Source organism: Gordionus sp. m RMFG-2023, chromosome 4, assembly GCF_954871325.1.
Source record: "Gordionus sp. m RMFG-2023 chromosome 4, tfGorSpeb1-WG-v2, whole genome shotgun sequence".
In the NCBI taxonomy this organism is placed as follows: domain Eukaryota; kingdom Metazoa; phylum Nematomorpha; class Gordioida; order Chordodea; family Parachordodidae; genus Gordionus; species Gordionus sp. m RMFG-2023.
The window spans coordinates 12273712-12292730 of NC_088778.1; the positions used below are offsets into that span (position 1 = coordinate 12273712).

The 19019-nt window shown below is 27.2% G+C and overlaps 2 protein-coding genes across 4 annotated transcripts in view; one reads left to right on the forward strand and one right to left on the reverse strand.

Annotated features, from left to right (window-relative positions):
• The window catches only part of LOC135928304 (protein diaphanous homolog 1-like), a 49939-nt gene extending 37681 nt beyond the window's left edge, over positions 1 to 12258 (forward strand). For 2 of the 3 annotated variants that reach the window (XM_065464743.1, XM_065464744.1), the window contains 11 exons: positions 1366 to 1495; positions 2393 to 2533; positions 2927 to 3135; positions 5127 to 5213; positions 5358 to 5510; positions 5657 to 5786; positions 10886 to 11019; positions 11206 to 11370; positions 11614 to 11746; positions 11846 to 11938; positions 12074 to 12258. In XM_065464743.1, coding sequence (XP_065320815.1) covers positions 1366 to 1495; positions 2393 to 2533; positions 2927 to 3135; positions 5127 to 5213; positions 5358 to 5510; positions 5657 to 5786; positions 10886 to 11019; positions 11206 to 11370; positions 11614 to 11746; positions 11846 to 11938; positions 12074 to 12078 — 1380 coding nt within the window. In that variant the 3' untranslated portion in view covers positions 12079 to 12258. The remainder of the gene's footprint in view (positions 1 to 1365; positions 1496 to 2392; positions 2534 to 2926; positions 3136 to 5126; positions 5214 to 5357; positions 5511 to 5656; positions 5787 to 10885; positions 11020 to 11205; positions 11371 to 11613; positions 11747 to 11845; positions 11939 to 12073) is intronic. The other variant, XM_065464745.1, reaches the window with a different exon arrangement.
• Positions 12259 to 18263: 6005 nt separating this feature from the next.
• On the reverse strand, positions 18264 to 18698 carry LOC135928634 (DNA-binding protein HEXBP-like). Its single transcript, XM_065465089.1, has one exon. The coding sequence runs from the start codon at positions 18696 to 18698 to the stop codon at positions 18264 to 18266; it is 435 nt and encodes a 144-aa protein (XP_065321161.1).
• Between the last annotated feature and the right edge of the window lie 321 nt (positions 18699 to 19019).

Below are 19019 nucleotides of genomic sequence, written 5' to 3' on the forward strand. Positions count from 1 at the left end.
TATTTAATTGTTTACAGGTTAATATTTTATTGGGAGAATATATTATCATTAATAAATACTGTTCTATTATAATTTATGAATTAAGAATATTTGTATCTGCATTAAGAATGAAATAACTGTTAGTTGCTTTTATGGATATTGGTATTAAATTCATAATCCTTATAAGCTTATAAGTGAAAGGGTTTGAACTGGGTTTAAAGGTTCAAACCGAACCGATATTAAATTTTTACGAACCGAACCTGAGCACCCTATGTCATTATTTTATATGAACCTAACCAATATACATTATGCTCTGGCATTAGTCAAAATATGTGAATAATATCAGGCCAAATGGAATCAAGTTATTAAGCAGCGATTTTTTAATTATTCACTAAGTATATTATTAAAAAACGAATTTAAAACAAGGGTCATATAAAAAACAATTATCGATTACAAAAATATAGTGCATATATATATATAATTTTAGAGAAAAAAAAACTAAAAAGGTTAAATTTATAAAAAAACATTTGAGAGATAGGCTTACTTGCATTGCTATATGATGAATAGCAATGTAATTAAATTGATAAATAGCAATCGTAATGGCTTGTTTGAAATAGAAGGCTTCATTACTATCGCCACTTATTTGGCTTAATTTTCTCCTTTAATGTGATAAATTTAAGAAATTCCTCACAACACCAAGAGGTTGTGACAAGTTTGATAAAAATTACCTTCGGTATCTACATATTTGTTTATTTTCAATATTTCAGCTGAACTAATTGCTGAGGCATTTTTGTTTGCATATGTAATCACAAGCTATTGGAAGGTCAAGGTATTAGTTTGATATCATTGGATCTTCTTTTGTTGTTTGAGTATAAAGGATTTGGCTCTATTGTATTTGGGATAATGGCCCTTTTAAGAGCTTTTGAGATTAAATTATTTGTTTGTTTGCCCGTGGCAGGCGGCCTCTGGAATATCTACAATGTAAAGGATGATGTCCCTTGGAATCACATGGTAAAGAACAATTATTATATTTAGAAAGAAGTGGTATATCGAGCCAAGTCGAAACGAAATGGCTGTACGAAATTATTCATTAGTGAGAAGAAGGCCGAAATTTTTGCTTGGAATAGCCGACAACCATTCGTAGCCCTATTTAGAATTCAGAATAGCTTGGCTGAGACATTGTTCTAATGAATCACTCGATAAGAGATGATCAACGGAATGAGACACTAGGGGAAAAGATATTATATTAAATTATTATAGGTCTAACCATTTGTTTGATTTCTAACTTACGCATAGACTAGTTCAGATATAAATAATAGTTTGTAAAAAATCTTTTGAATTAAATATTTTTCCATACTACCTTTCTATTAAAAACAAAAATCACAGATCGCCCCCCAAAAGTTAACTCAAGACTCCTTCTGGTCAAATATCAAAGAAGACGAGCTCGCAGATCCTGATCTCTTCAAACAAATTACTCACAAATTTGCCGTTGGAAATAACATAACCACCGGACGACGTTTTATTTTTATCATTTTTCTTTGACAAATTTTTTTTATGAAATAGTAGCAGGGTTGGCAAGTCGGTCAATTGACCAGTCAAATACGGTCAAATTGATCACAATGTTTGCTTATTTTTTGGGTCAACAATATCAAGAGGAGAATCTCACTAGTAGTGAATTTAATGAAGTATGTGATATAATTCTAGAATTAGCTATTTTACAAGATAGTGATGACCAAAATATTTTAAGTGATATAATTAATTTTCAAAAGCAAAAACAGCATGTTTAATATAGCGAATTAGGAAAGTAGTAATTTCCAAAAAATCAATTCCGACCTCAAGTTAAAAGATTAAACTTTGCCCACCATGCTCATTGAGAGATTAATAATTCCTAGTTCTACTTCTTCTTTTGAAAGAAATAGGTCGATTTGGGTTAATATTTTTATAAAAATAGAAATCGATTGAAGATCTAAGACATCAGGAAAATTGATTAAAAAATATTAAAGAAAATAATAATATTGAATATGAATCAAAACAAGAATCTGCTACGGATAGCTAAATGTTAGTTATTTAATGACAATGAATTTAAAAAAATAATAATATTTATTTTACTATTATATTCATATATTATCTTAAAAAAACATATATTTGAAGACCATATTTGACTGGTCAAATATCTATCAATTGACCGAAACGTATTTGACCGGTCAAATGCACAACCCTGGATAGTAGTATACAATATAGTCAGAAAACAAACTTGTTATTATTAAAGATTATTTTGGTCTGGCTAAAGGCTCGATCGGGCTTGATTTCGCAATTGAAATTAAGGATCTGCCGGTTTGGCTGGCCCGATTAGCTCGAACCCAGAGGCTTATTTTCCATCATAGATTATTTATTTATTTTTATAAAAATTAAGGCAACAAAAATAATTTAGAAAATTCTTTATCTTCGTCCTCTTTATCATCAGCGCAGGGCTGTAACGATCGATCAAAAGAAAATAGTAATAATAAAGTTAAACAACTGAGAGTTCTAGACCCAAAATCTGCTCAAAATTTATGTAAATTTATTTATAATTTTATAAATATGTGCTCCTATCATGAAATAGAGGTTACGGTTCGTAGGCTAAAATTTATAAAAAGTTATAGTTCGGTTATAAAAAGTTTTATTCGGATTTTGATATCTTTTTTTACGAAATTTGAATTCTTTTTTTGTGTTTATAAAATAAGCCTAAATGTTTATTAATATAAGATTTGAGGAGGGTATATTTTAGCCATAAAATTCTTAAGAAAGCGTTAAATGTCTCTATTTTGAGTTAATCGTCTTAAATTAAGGGTTTTTTTCAAAATTTCTGTTCACTATATTTGATATCTTATCTAACACTTTTTTAGAAATTTGTTTATAAATCCTATATCATTTTATAGTGGCCTATACTATATTTAAATTTGATAAGCCATATGCTTAGGATCGATCAAGCTACCTTACGAAAGTATACGTGATTTGATATGGTCTATGAACTCAGACCAGGCTTCCCCTTTGTCTGAAGAGATTTTGCAACAACTCTTAAAATATATGCCCGAACAATTTCAAATCGACCTGCTATCCCAAAAATATTCTCACGTCTACGAAAGCCTCAATGAGGCCGAGAGATTTTTAATAACGGTTTTATAAAATTGTATTTTATGTGCTTCTCGATTGTTAATAAAGTGTTAATAAATCCACAGAATGCTCCTCTTTCTTTCTTTCTTTCTTTCTTTCTTTCTTTCTTTCTTTCTTTCTTTCTTTCTTTCTTTCTTTCTTTCTTTCTTTCTTTCTTTCTTTCTTTCTTTCTTTCTTTCTTTCTTTCTTTCTTTCTTTCTTTCTTTCTTTCTTTCTTCTATATTTTTGATGTTCACGATAGCACAATTTAATTAAGATCCCCTCATAAATTGGCATCAGATAGGTAAAGACAATACTTAGCTGTCTTATTCCTATCTTGTGTTGCACTCTTTACTGCAAAATATTCGTAATTTGCCCTGCTACTTATAACCGATTAAATATGGAGTATTCTATGACTTTAACGGAGTGGTTAAAGTATGCATGTATCTTTAGCAACAGGGTCGCGTTTAGATGTCTGCAAAATGATTTTTTCGCAGCCGAGCCCAACCGGAGACCGAATTTAAAAATAATTTTTGTCCTAGCCTTAACACACATTTTTAGATCTAACATGACCTGAGCTCGACTAAAAAATATTTATAATTTGAGTTTAAATATTATATATCCAAGAAACATATTATGTTTATTTATTCACATATTGCCACCTTAAATAAAAGTATATTTAACTTGCATATTCTAATCAATATTCATATAAAGTTGCATTTTATTTTATGTATATATATAAATTTTATTCAGTTTAAATATAAAAAATAAAGTTGAAATAAAATCGAATTTAAAAATTGTTAATATTATATAAAAATAATTCGCATGATTGATATCTAAAAAAGATGATATAATTGTTTATATAGAGAAACATTTCTAAAAAAATATAATAATGAACATATTAAAATGACTTTTCAATATCAGTTATATCGATTGACATTTTAGTGAAATAAAAGATATTTGTATTTTTAATATTTAATTATTGGGCTTCGGATCGGACACATTTTACAGGCCGACCTAAGCCCGAAGAAAAAAATTTCCAATATCCGACTCGGGAAGGATCGGGCTTCAGACAGCCCATGCAGAATTTTAGTTGCGTTATAGGCGAACTTTTACGTGCTTTAAATTTATTATGTAAATAATGTATACTATTTATTAGTTAATTTGAAAAGACATGTTAACTTAAAGTACCCACCCAGCCTAAAGCTCATAAATCTATGTAGATTAAACACACTAACATTGGCAGTAAATACTGTAATAAATATGAACAAAATTCAATACGGGATAACCTCTCCATAAAAATATTTGAATTTGAAAAATACAGAAACATAATAAGATAAATTCATCGATAATTATTTGGCCATCTACAACCACTGACGTTTGGTTAGGAATGAATGGCATATCCTGATCACTGCCCACTTTATAAAAGATTTTAAATTGATAAATGTAGATATAGAAGAAATAATCAACACGGTATCAGCAAATTTTTCAAATAGAAACGTTCTTTTTATCTAGTTTTAATATTATATTTTTCAACACCGTAAAGAGGAAATAAAGATATAAATTTCAGCACCCATCAAACTTCGAATGACTATTTTAAAATGAGTCGTTATTTTACTATATTTGAAGATTTTCTTATATAAAGGCGTTATTTATAAAACACTCCCTACCTACCAACGCACTTAATATGAACGGGGATGTCTCAGTAAAGAAAACTATGAGATATTAATAAAAAGCTAACCATAATATTTTATAATTTAATATATAAATAAAAAATGTATGATTCAATTCATATTAGAGTTTTAGCAATAGATTTTCAATTATAGCATTATGCACATTTTACGTGATTATAATTGAAAAAATCTAGCTTGGAAAAAATTGTTTCTCTATATAAATATATTTGAAAAAGTATCTTTAATAACTCTGTATTTTCATCAGAATCGTTTGAAGCATTTAAGGTTAAAATTGATTAAAAATTTAAATTTTACAAACGTATACTTTTTTTAAAAACTTAGATTTCTCCTATCAAAAGAATCGCTTCCCGTTTAAAATGTATTTGCTTTAAAATGAAATATAGCGAAATGGTCAATGATATAAAACCGGTAACAAATATATTGATTCTATCATATTTAACAATATTGGCATCATCATACATTCTGATTATATAATCACTTAATTGCAAAGAGTTAATCATTATATATTTTTTAATTAAATTAACAAATAAAAAAATCTTTGTTTAAAAAAAGGCCATAGTGGCTGTATCCACATCTTGTGAACAAATCAAAAAGAGCAAAAAATTTTCAAAAATTCTTCAGCTCATCCTTTTAATAGGAAACTACATGAATTCTGGCTCTAACAATGCTCAAACATATGGTTTCGAAATGAATTTTTTAACGAAGGTATTCAAAGCACATAAATTGCCCTTATTTCTCATATTATTCTAGACCAAAAGGCTTGTGAATAAGATATAATTTAGATTTTTCAGAGCACACTATGTAATGAATACTCAATTATAGATTTGTTTTATATTTTATCCAAAATTAAGATTCAAAGCACCAAAAGCGAGGACCAATCAACTACATTGCTACAATTTTTGATCCAAATTATTGATAACCATTTCCCAGAATATAAGGATTTTTATTTGGAAATATCATATGTAGAAAAAGCAACCAAAGGTTATATTATTTTTTATGCATAAAAATGAAGCTCGTGAGATTTGAGCCTATATTTTTGACTTCATCCACCGATTCAAGTCAAGATTTTAAGTTAAGCCGAAAGCCTGATAGGCCAAAAAAATAAAATTAACCTTAAGGTGCGGGCCAACTTTTCTACCTTAGAATTTAAGCCTTTGAGGTCGGCTCGAGGTATGAGATACTTTTAAATACATTTAGATTTGTGATGTTCGAATAGTAATAAATTAAACGTGAACATCTAGTTTTATATAAAGGATATTTCCTTGATTTTTTTTATACAATCATATATATTAAATTTTTAATAAAATATATTCTTTCATTTGATTTTTATTTTTAAATTTAATAAAATAAAATTTTGTTAATTGGCGTTAAAATATGAGTAATATATTTTATTAATTTTTAAATTTTTTATTTATTTATTCGCAATATTTTAAAATACATTTTAACCAATCTTTAAAAAAAAATATTTTAAAAATTATGTACATGACAATTAGAGATGTACCGATATTTTTTATCAGATCGGGTAGGGCTATTTTTTTTAAATATCGGTTATCGGCTGATATTATACAATTTCCCGATCCGATAAAGTGGCGTCTTAATTTTTAGTAATTGCATATAAAAAAAGTTATATCTAAAAAAACCTTTTATTTTTATAAATAAAATCGATTCATTTTTATGTTTCTTTTTTAAAAATAATGGATAATTAATTAATAAACATTCTATATTGTTGTTTTTTTGCGCATTCTGTTGATAAAAGTGTGCGATAATTTTAAAATAATTTTTTGTTTTATACATTAGTAATGTATAAATATTTAATTTGTGGGAATCTTATGATGATACTGATAAAGCAAATGAGGAGTTTAATTTAAATAACATTATCACTGAAAATTATCCGTTCCTTTGAAATTGAAAATTATTTCAATAAACTATTATTTAAAGCAATAAATGATAATAGTATCTTATTAGAATTTGTTTTTAGTGAAGCCAGTGATATTGATAGTCCGCATCGACCAAGCTGACCTCTGATAAACTATAAATTTGGGTATTTTTGAAAAGAAAATCTAGATATATTAATTTAAATATTTAGTTCAAATTTTATAATATGTTTATTTAGTACTTATTATGTAAATAGAATAATGTTATTATATACATAAACAAGGATTATAAATAAAAAAATATTTTATATACTTTTAGATTCATGAATATAAACTATAACTGATCATTGTAATATATTTAAATGCGGTGTAGTTAAGTTATTTATGTCATACTTATGAGATGAGTAGATCAAGGCATTAAAAATTAAAACGATTAGTAGGTTTGCCGAATCAGATGTGATATTGGATCGGTTATCGGCCGATATTTAATATCAGTTAAGACCAGCTTCCAAAAAGTGGTATCGGTACTGACAATATCATATTTTAAAATTATATTTTATTAAATGTATCATATAATGTTTAATTACACTGTGTGACAAATTTCGACTTGATTTTTTGGGAAAAAATAAAATAAACATGTTTTAAGACAGTTTTTTATGCATATTCTAAATCCGCTTTTTTCTAAGCACGTCAGGTTTTTATTTATTTTAAGTTAAAGTGTCCAAAAAGGTCATTTTTAGCACTTTTTGAAGGTTTATAACTTCTGTTCTAATGATCCCTACAACTAAAAAAATATCTTAATTTTTGCAGCAAACCTTCCTTATTATTATTATACATTTTTTTTTATAAAATCTTTACTCAATTTTTAAACAACCTATATTTTTTAAATTTACTTTTATTTATAAAATCTTTTTTAATATAGCTTACATTTAATATATTTATTTATTGTGGCTTTCTTTCTCTTCGCTACACTGCACACGGTACGATTCCCAAACAATTTATTTTAAATGAAATAGTTATATTTCTTATATTTAAATAAATATATTATGCTAAGCTAACCTATCTCATATTTTACTTTTAATAAACCTTTTATCGGTCCGTTGTCCCACCCTCTCCTTCATTATTTTATAGGATTTAACTTGTAATATACAATAAATTTATTGAATTTAAAACAAATTAAACAATAACATAAAATTTAACGAATTTAAAAACATTTAATGGTAAATCTAAATATATTTCTGCGAATATGAAGTTGATGATTTATCTTCAAAAAAGATACTCCAGCAGTAGTCCGCCAACATATTTATACGATTCTTGCCGTGATAAAACTTTTCGAGATTTTCTATCTTTTGATGGAACCGCTCCCTCATTTCTTCTGACACAGCACCTAAGTTTTCAGGAAAAAAATCTTTATGGGAATGAAGAAAATGGATTTTGAGGCGGTATCCCATTTCCTTATAATTTGTTAATAGGTAGGTCATCAATTTTCTCACGATAGTCGGCTGATATATGATTCCCAAGGAACGATCTGCATATCCATTTAAAAGATTCCCATGCTTTTAATTCAATGAGTAACAATTCATCTTCAAAAAAACTGTCCTTCATGAGTTTTCTTATTTTGGGGCCCACTAAAATCCTCTCTTTTATTTTTGCTTGGGAAAGCTTGGGGAAAAAATTTCTAAGGTATATCGTGGGGCCCTCGCAATTTTTTGATAAAATTTTTGATTAGTCCTAATTTTATGTGCAACGGAGGCAACAAAATCTTATTTTTAGAAACCAGCGGGATATTTACTCGATTTTTTTCAAGAACGTTGGGACGATCCTCCCATTCAGATACTGTATAATGTTTTAGAGTTTCTCTGGAATTCCAGAAACAAAGAAAACACGAATGCTTGGTGTAGCCTAAGTGAAGGCCCATCAGGATTGCGATCATTTTGAGATCGCAGCATATCTTAAATTCGTAAATGGAATAATTTATTTTTGACAATAAATATTTCATATTTTCATATGATTCATTTAACTGGTTGGAATAGGCGATGGGAATTGATGGCTTAGAATTTCCGTTATAAAGCAAAACTGCTTTCAAGCTGTTTTTGCTTGAATCGATAAACAAGCGCCATTCATCGGGCACCAATTCAATATTAAGTTGTAAAAAAAGTTGACCTAGATTGTTGGAATAGTATAAAAAATTTTCGTAAGAGGATAAATTTTTAAACGATGCTCCACGGAATCGGTATGAAGTTCGAACTCCATTTTTTTAAATTTTAAAATCATTAAGCCTTGAGGCTAAAAATTCGGACTTTCTTTTTGAAAGTTATAAATTTCTGGTTATGTCATTTAGTTGCTCTTGTGACATAAATGGCGAATCCTCTTCGGGATGATACTCAAGATCAATATTGTCATTGTCCTGGCAACGTAATTTTTCCAGCTGCGAACTATTAAAAAAAGGAACTGTTATATGCATATTATATTTTACCGGATAAACAACCGACGAAATAACGAATTTTCTTCTGATTTTTTTGTTAAACCCAAAAGTACTAATCGAGCAAAAATAACAATCCCACGAAGGGGTTCTTGCTACCCAAAATGCAGGTTTCGAATAAGGCAAATATGACCGTTTTCCATTTACCCATGAATTAAAAGAATTATAACATATGTAATTAGGGGTAAATGGTTTATCCAAATCGCAGAGTGGAATATTGTAATAAATTTCATGAATCCTTTGAATGATTGGAGAAATTGGACATTTTTGTGCGGGATATAGCCCGTACAGATGTAACAAATTTAGAGACACACTTTAAACAAGGGGACCTCGGCATTAATTTTTTGTAGAGTATTATATAAGGAGGGAATTTGAATAATATTTAAAATCCAATTTTAAAAAAAAATTAATGAAAGAAATTAAATGTTTATGAAAAATTAAGCGCGAAAAAAAATAATTATTCTCCTTTCTTCCTACTCGTTATTTGGCATTATTATTTATTGCCTATACTACGGGTTCAAGGTACTCCATTGGAAAATCATATATTTTGATATAAATTGATTAAAAAAACAAATATTCTTAAATACATCTAAAAAAGATAAATACTAATAAAAAATTTAAAAAAATTACCATTTATTGCATTTTAAATGAATGCTTCAAAAATGCTCAATTCAAAAAGAGTACAAATTAAAAAAAGTGGGTACAGATATCTGATTTTGGTATAAATTGATCATAAATGCACAAAATATTACTAAATACAACTAAAAAAGATAAATATTACCTTAATTTTGCTTTAAAAATGCTTTATGCAGAGAAAATTCAATAAAAGTGTACAAATTAAAAAGTTCGAAAATATCTGTACCGACTTTTTTAATTTATAGATTTTAGTTGAATTTTCATGGCATAGAGTACTTTTGAAACATAATTAGAATTAATATATAATCTTGAGCATATTTGAAGCAAAATTATATAAAATTTATCTTCTAAAGTTAATAATTTTGATAGTAATTTAAATTGAAAACTTAAGACTCCCAAAACAAAATTCTTTACCATTTTTCTCAAAAACTAATCTATAAAAAATTAGTAAATTTATAAAGAAATATAAGTTTAACACTATCACCGATTTTTAGGGATTTTTATTCGATACTTTTTAAAATATATCATATAAAGACCTAAATTTTACCATTTTTGAGATTTCGAAAAGTTGTCTTTATACGGTAATATTTTTAAAACATGACGTGTAGGGAAAATTTGGAAAACGGATTCGATCTCAGCGTCAAATTCTGCACCTAAACTTGTTTTTATTTTCTTCTCCCATTTTTCTTGTCACACCTTTCTTTCTTTCTAACTCGTCGTCAAAATACGTATAAAATGACAATTATCACCTTCAAAAATATTTTTCACATAAAATATTCCAAAACTTGTTTAATTAGCATCTTCAAAAAAATAAATTAAAAATGCAGATTATGCCATCAAAAATATTGGCTTAAACCTCGTGATCAAACTAAATATACCGGCATGAAGCTTGAGCTTAGGTCATAAAAATGGTCTTTAACGTAAGGTTGAAGCCAAAAAAACCGGCTTATAACATGGCGATTCTTTCGTTTCTTGGAGTTGGTTGAGTAAGGTGATTCATCACTACTGGTTGCTACTACATGACGAATACATTCACTATCCATTTTATTTTCATTTTTTTTATATAAATCATATCTGATATTATATAGTATGCCAGGAAAACATGTCAAAAACTTTGAACCAAATGAATTCCTCGCTAAAATTGCTTCAGATTGAAATTAGCAATTGCGCGATAGATGTGTCTTACGATAATATCCATGATAAATTTTTAGAAAATATGAAGATATCCTTTTATTAAACTATTTATTTAATAGAATTATATATTAGACTTTATGCATCAAACTTTTACCCTTCATAGGAGTAGTATATTAGTATTTAAATGACGATATATATAATCTCCTATAATTATTTTATCCCACGATTATGAATAAATCCTTAACTCGATTTTAAATTGCGTTTATGATTAAACGAGTTTTATGGTAAGGCCGACGAAAATTATGATATAATAAAAGGTATGTTCGAAAAAATGGAAGCCGCTTATCAAGATATAGGTATATACTTTTGCTTCGATCCTAAAAAGTGTCCTTTCGAAGATTTCTTTGCCGATATTCGTTGCTTTGTCGAAAATTTCAGAGTAATTTTAATGTATTAAATAAAATTTTTAAAGATAATTTCATTATATCTAATATTGATGAATTTGATTTTGAAAGTTCTCTGGGTATATTTTAAATGATTAAAAAGATCAATAATATTAACTCACATCGCTAGCTCCAATTATTTAGATATTCTCGGAAAATCTATGATTTAAGTGTGAATATACTCACCCCCTTTCTTTTTTTAATCGTTTTTTTCTTTAAATTTTGGGTGCAACAATTAGAAATCTCAGAATGAAAATAACAAGGTAAAAGATGCCGAAGAAAAGGCCAGGAGAACAAAAGAAATCAAAGAAAAAGCAGAAACGGAAAAAAAAGAGAAGAATAAAAGGAAGGTTCTGGTTGACATGAATTCGGGTACTATTTTTATTAACAATTATACTATACTAGGTTTCCATCATTAAAATTATGCGGATTTTTTAAAAAAATTAATTTTCATCAATCTTAACGTAACAGATGGCGAGCATGAAGGTGTTATGGATAGTTTATTAGAAGCGTTACAAAGTGGAAGTGCTTTTCATAAACCTACAAGGAGGCGTCTATCTCGAGGTAATTTATATAAATTTAATTATCGAATTTTTAAATAATAACTCCAGTCTCCATTTTAAGAATGGTCTATAAGCACGTTCATAATCGGCTATATATATTTTTTTAAATCTTCCATTCATTTATTTTTTACAAAAGTATAAGATAAATTTAATGCGGTTTCAAAATCAAAAAATATCCGTCCTAATGGCCAATACGACGTTTGTAATATCACAAAATATTATCTATTTATTAATATCGCTTTAATTTTAATTATATGGTCTATAAAGTAGTCTTATATTTTAATATTATGTTGATATATATTATTTATCAAAATAAATATTGGGATATAGATTTTTATTTGTCCTATGATTTCGTATTTTTATATTTGACATTTGAAACTTATAATATCTTAAATAATTCACGAAAATTTTATAATTTGTAAAGTATAAAGAAATCTGTAGAAGATATAAGAACATTCGGATTCAATTTTAAATATGATTTAATTATATATTTAATTTAGAGTATTGGCTTGTGTATATATTTTTATATTTATAAAATTTACATGCACATATACTTCTTATCAACCAATTTTCAGATAGTAAAAATAATATAATGTAGATTTATTAGTAAAAAAAAAAATAACATTTAAAATAATTAATAATATAGGATTTTTTGTTGTTTTCAAATAGAAACTCATGAGAGCAGAACACGTGTAAATTTTTTAAGTTATCCCGTTCCAATTTGAACATCATAGATAAAAATAATTTAAAAATGCCAATACCTCTATTTTTTACCGTTCTTTGGAGTAAAATATTCAATTTAAACGAGCATTTTTTGAAAAAAATTTAACACCTCCCAACAGGGGTTCGAACCGAACCGCAAAACCGGAATGAACCGTTATGATTTTCTGAACCGTAACCGAACCGTTATAAAGAAAATATTAAAAGAGCGAACCGAACCGTTATAAATATTTTAAACCGGTTCAAAACGGTTTTAAAAATAATTAATTTTAAATTATTAACCTAAATTTAAAATTTTAATTTTCCTTGGGGGCATTTTTTGAATTAGTGATTTATTTTCAAATTAAATATTTCTATATTATCAACATTATATATCTAAATATTTTTATATTTATTTTATTTAAATAAAATTTTCCACGAATTTCTTTATTCAAAATATATTTCAATTTTCACAATCAAATCTCATAATGATATCTCATAATGATAATGATATAATTTTTTTGTTTCACGATTTAATAATAATTTTTTTATAATAATAATCTTTTTTTCTTATGATTGACATCTTTTAATCATTTTATAATATTCAAATTAATATATATTTTATACACTAAATATCTATATTAAAATATATATATAAATATATCACACGTCCGCCTTTCAAAAGACCTAAACGTGTAAAAATATATGAAAAAAATTTTTTTTTTAACAATTCTCTTTATCATCTTTTAATATATCCTCCTCTTCATCCATGTCCATTTGATTAAATGTCTTGTGTACACCCTCATTATGAATCACTTTGGTTATCGTAGATTCTAGCTTTATCATGTTTTTACCATTTGAAGCTGCCATCTTCCCATCAGATTTGAATTTATATCCCAACTCTGTATTTGAGAATCCTGATGTCTTATTTCTGATTTCTTTGATCCTTTTATACGTTCCCTCATATTTAATAGGAGGCCACTGCCTATTCCCATATTTTCTTTGACGAGATTCTATCTCATTAATCTTGTTATAATTACTATAAGCATCCTCCGGCTTTATCTTGTAATTTTTTTCCCACAAGCTACTAGTCCCAGGATTCTCATCTATTTCACTAAGATGTCCCTCCCTATCGTGACTTCGTAGAATATGTACAGGAATACTACAATCTTTTATGAAGTGGCCATAGGATTGACACCTAAAACATCTTTTATAAATATTCGCTTTATCCTTTTTAATGAGTAATTTCTTCTTTTTAACTATTTTCACATAAATAGTTTGATCGGCTGTTTCAATTTTGTAATTCATTTAAAATTTAAAAATAATAATTGAAAACTTATTTATATATAAAAATATAATTAAACATAATAATTGAAAATTTATTGATATATAAAAATTATAAATTTCTTCCCTATTTATAACCATACTATCTTCTTATTTTTATTTCTCAAATACATTTGTTGCTTAATTTAATAATTTTTCTCTTTTTTATCTCCTCAATCATTTATGTATTACCCCTATACATAAAAACAACATTTTTCTTTTAAAAACACCACTCATGTTTATTTCATAAAATTTTTTTTAATTAACACATACAATATTTATCATTACTCTGAAGCCATTTCAAAAAAAAATTTTTTACTTAAATACCACTCGTGTTTATTTCATAAAAATTTTTTTTTAATTAACACATACAATATTTATCATTACCATTAAGCCATTACTCAAAAACTATTTTCCCTAAAACAACACTTGTTTTTATTTCTTTTAAAAAAATATTTTACTCTTCAAATTTCTTTTCAATATGAAACACGTAAAACATGTTATTTAAAGATATTTATAATGTCTCCTTTTTTTTTATTATCACTACCCCATGATATTAAAATTTTGATGTCCTAAAAAAATTCTAGGAACTAAAAATTCCGTTTTTTATGGACAATTATGTTCCCAAAACCAAAATTATAAGAATCACGATTATGTATATTTAATACTAATTTATTTAATTATACAATTATTTCATCCTAAATTCTGTCCTAAAAAAAAATTCTAGGAACTAAAAATTCCGTTTTTTTTATGGACGAATTTCTTATAAGCTTTACTCCTAAATTATTTACCCTCTTTATTATAAAATTTAATAAAGTCATTATGACGTACTCCCACAGTACCATCATCAAATCTTATATTACATAATTTATTCCCTATATTCTCAATAACACAACCTTTCTCCCATTTTTTTTATGGTCAAAAAGTCTTCCCCAAATAATTTTTCCCACAGGAAATTTTATATTGTTTTTCTCATAAGAAACGATATTTTCACTTTCTTTTGACTTAAGAAAATCTAAAGGTAATCTGGTTCTTCTACCCAAAAATAATTCAACAGGAGTAACTCCCTCCCTATTCCTTGAATTATTATAATATAATTGTGCTAACCAGACATCATTTTTTTCTTGTTTAGCCTTTTTTATCCAATTTTTTACAATAGCTACCGTCCTTTCAGCCTGGCCATTAGAGCTAGGATGATAAGGTGGAGTCAAAATATGTTTAATTTTAATTGAATTACAAAATTGCTTAAAATTTTCACTTATAAATGCCGGACCACCATCCGACACTATTATTTTAGGAATCCCAAATTTATCCCACAATTTTTTTAATACTTTAATAACAACTTTAGTTGTTAAACCTTGAACCTCTTCAAATTCAATCCATTTGGAATATGAATCCACAACTAAAAAATATGATCTTTTATCCAATTCAAAAAAATCAATGTGGAGACGATCCCATGGTTTCTATGATTTCGGCCATACTTGTCCCATCTCTTTACGGGACATAACGGCACAGGTATTACATGGAACACATTCCTTTGTAATTTTTTCTATATCATTACCCATTCCAGGCCACCACACATATTCACGAGCCCAAGATTTCATTTTAACTTGACCCTGGTGTCCTGCATGTAACAAATTAATTATTTTAGCACGTAATTTCAAAGGAATTACTGCCCTATTTCCTCTCATTAAACAATCATCCACCACAGATAATTGTTTTTCAAATCTTTGATAAACTTTATAATTATTTTTCCATGGTTTTCTTCCCGTTAAAAATAATTTTATTTGTTTTAATACTTTATCTTTTAAAGTATAAGATCTGAGATCTTCCCACGTTGTAGGACCTCCTTTTAACATATATGATAAAGTTCTCACTAAAGCATCTTCTCTATCTATAATCATATTATCAATTATTTCAGGAGTAGCACAACCTGCTCCTAATCTTGATAATATATCAGGCAAATGATTTTCTCTTCCTCGCCTATATTTTATTTCAACATTAAAACTTCCCACAAGTAACAACCACCGTTGTAATCTTGGGGACATCATTAATTCCTTGTTATCTTTCTTAAACAAATGAATTAATGGTTTATGATCGGTATAAATCACAAATCTTTTACCGATCAAATATTCGCGACATTTGGTCAACCCAAAAATAATCGCTAAGGCCTCCTGTTCTATAACAGAGTACCTCGTTTCAACTTCATGAGATATTCTCGAAAAAAAAATAATTGGTCTCTCTAAACCATCAATGACATGTAATAAGGCCCCTCCTACACCTTTATTGGATGCATCAACTGCAAGAATTATCTCCAAATAATTGTTAAAACACACTAAAATTGGTTCCTCACCAATTTTTCTATTTAAATTTTCAAAAGCATTTCTTTGTTCAATTTTCAATTCAAAATTAACACCTTTTTTTAATAAGTCATATAGTGGAGCTGCAATTTTTGCAAAATTATCCACAAATCTATGATAATAATTTATCATGCCCATAAAAGACTGCACTTCAGCTTTATTACTAGGCTGATTTATGTTTAAAATATTTTTTAAATTTTTATCAAGCGGCTTCACTTCAATTCCATTAATTTTTTGACCCAAATACACTATTTCGGTGACACCAAGAATGCTTTTCTCTTTACTAGCTTTTAAACCTTTATCTTGAATTCTCTTGAAAACCTCTTCAAGACGTTGATTATGTTGTTCTGGCGTCACTCCAGTTATCAACACATCATCCATATAATAAAATACGCCTTCCAAACCCTGGAAAACTGATGCCATTGTTCTCTGAAAAATCGGTGCAGATACACTTAATCCAAAAGGTAATCTACAAAATGCAAATAATCCTTTAGGCGTTGTTATTGTCAACAATTTATGAATTTCTTCTTTCAAAGGCAATTGTAAATATGCTGATGAAAAGTCAACTTTTGAAAAATATTTGGCTCCCTTTAAATTTGCCAAAATTTCTTCAATTCGAGGTAATGGATATTTCACTTCCACAACCCATTTGTTAAATGTTACTCGAAAATCTGCACATAATCTAAGTTTTCCATTCGATTTTTTAACAGGTACTAATGGAGTAGCCCATTCACTATATTCCACAGGAATAATAATACCATCATTAACCCATTTATCTAATTCTTCATTGATTTCCTTTTTCCACTCAAAAGGAACTCTTCGACACCCTAAGAAAATAGGTGAAAATCCCTCTTTTAATTTCAAATCTACTTGATAATCATTTAGACATCCCAATGTGTCTTCAAAAATTATACCATATTTTTCAACTAAAATAGGTATAGCATTTTTAACTCTATTAAATTCATTATTAATTTTTTTATCATTATCAATTTCACTATTGATTTCAGATGGATTTGAATACATCATGGGTTTCGCATGATATTCACAAATATTATTATTAACTATAGATTCTTTCATTTCACTCATTAATTTATTCATTTCTCTTTCTTTAAGTTTTTCTCTGACTTCATTAGCCATTATTTTTCTTTCGGCATTTTCTTTAGCCAATTCACTATCAATGATAAATAAATCCCAATAATTATTTCGAGGTCCCAATTTGGTAATCCAATCCCAACCCATAATTGTTTCAACATTTTTATTCACTATCCATAATTCTAAAATTATAGGAATATCATGGAAAATAACATCCCACTGAGTTCTACCCAAAACTTTGATTTCAGATCCATCAAATTGTTTTATACACATATTTTGTCTTTCAACAATACCATTCGGCCAATATTTATAAAAATTTTCACTAGACATTATTGAAATACTTGCCCCGGTATCAAATAACATTTCAACCATTTGTCCACCAAATTTTAAATTAATATGAGGACATGAACTCTGTTCCTTTGCTCCCTCAGTTATTAAATTTTTAGGCATTTGAATGGGCTGAATGACATTTATTTTAATCTCATTGTCAATATAATTGATATTCATACCTAAATTCATCTCAGAATTTAAAAGTCTCTGAATTTCATTTATGGTTTTATTTAAAATTTCCCCTGGATATATATCACTCATTTGATTACAATAATCCTTTTTATTCAGATTACTGTCTAATTTAAAATTCTTTATTTCATCAAAATGACAATAAAAATTCCCAACATTACAACTCTTTTTATTCGAGTTAAATTTCAATGTATAATCCTCATTCCCATGATGATTATCTATTTTAATATATATATCCACAAAATTTTTAATAAAATTATATATATCACAAATTTTAATACTCTCTAAAATTAATTTATCTATTTTAATATGATTCTCTTTCAAATCATATAGTCACTGTAATCCACTCACACTTTGAATACAATTGATAGCAATGTGTCCCATTTCTTCACATCGGAAACACATTCTGTCATGATCTGTATTGTTATTTTCAATTTTATCCACATTTTTAATCGACGGATTTTGTATACTTCTAACCACCGGATTAATCACTACCGAAGTTCTTTGCGGAAAACCACTTTTAAAATTTGCTTCTTTAACCATGCAATTTCGTTTAATATGTCCTACAAAACCACATCTATGACACACTATGTCATTTTTTTCACTTGGTTTTGCAGTCACATTTTCATTAGTTTTTCGGTCTCTTGAATAACAATTTTTACTTATATGTCCTTTTTTTCCACAAAATTCACAACTTTCAATAACATTATTATTTTTGATTTTTAAGTTGGAAACATCTCTGGATAAATTTTTCATATTTTCTCTCATTTCTCTAATTTCACTTAAAATTATAGATTCCTCAGCACTTAGTCTCAAAGTATTATCTGTTTTATTATTTTTCAAAATTTCTTCTGGCTTTTTACTTAAAACCTCAGAAATTTTCTCTTTAAATTCAATTACAATTGAATCTATTTTTTTATTGATATCCTCCGATATTTCAATGTTTTTAAGAAATTTAAATACGTCACCCGTATCTAAATCTTTATCATTTTTTTTAACACAAAATATATCAGTTCATTATTTATTGCTGGAAAAAAAGAAAAATATTAAATATATGAATGTAAATTTTGCTCAAAACAATTTTCGTTT

Coding starts and splice junctions, on each gene's coding strand:
- LOC135928634 (XM_065465089.1), bottom strand. CDS start 18,698: ATGAGAGAAAATATGAAAAATTTATCCAGAGATGTTTCCAACTTAAAA.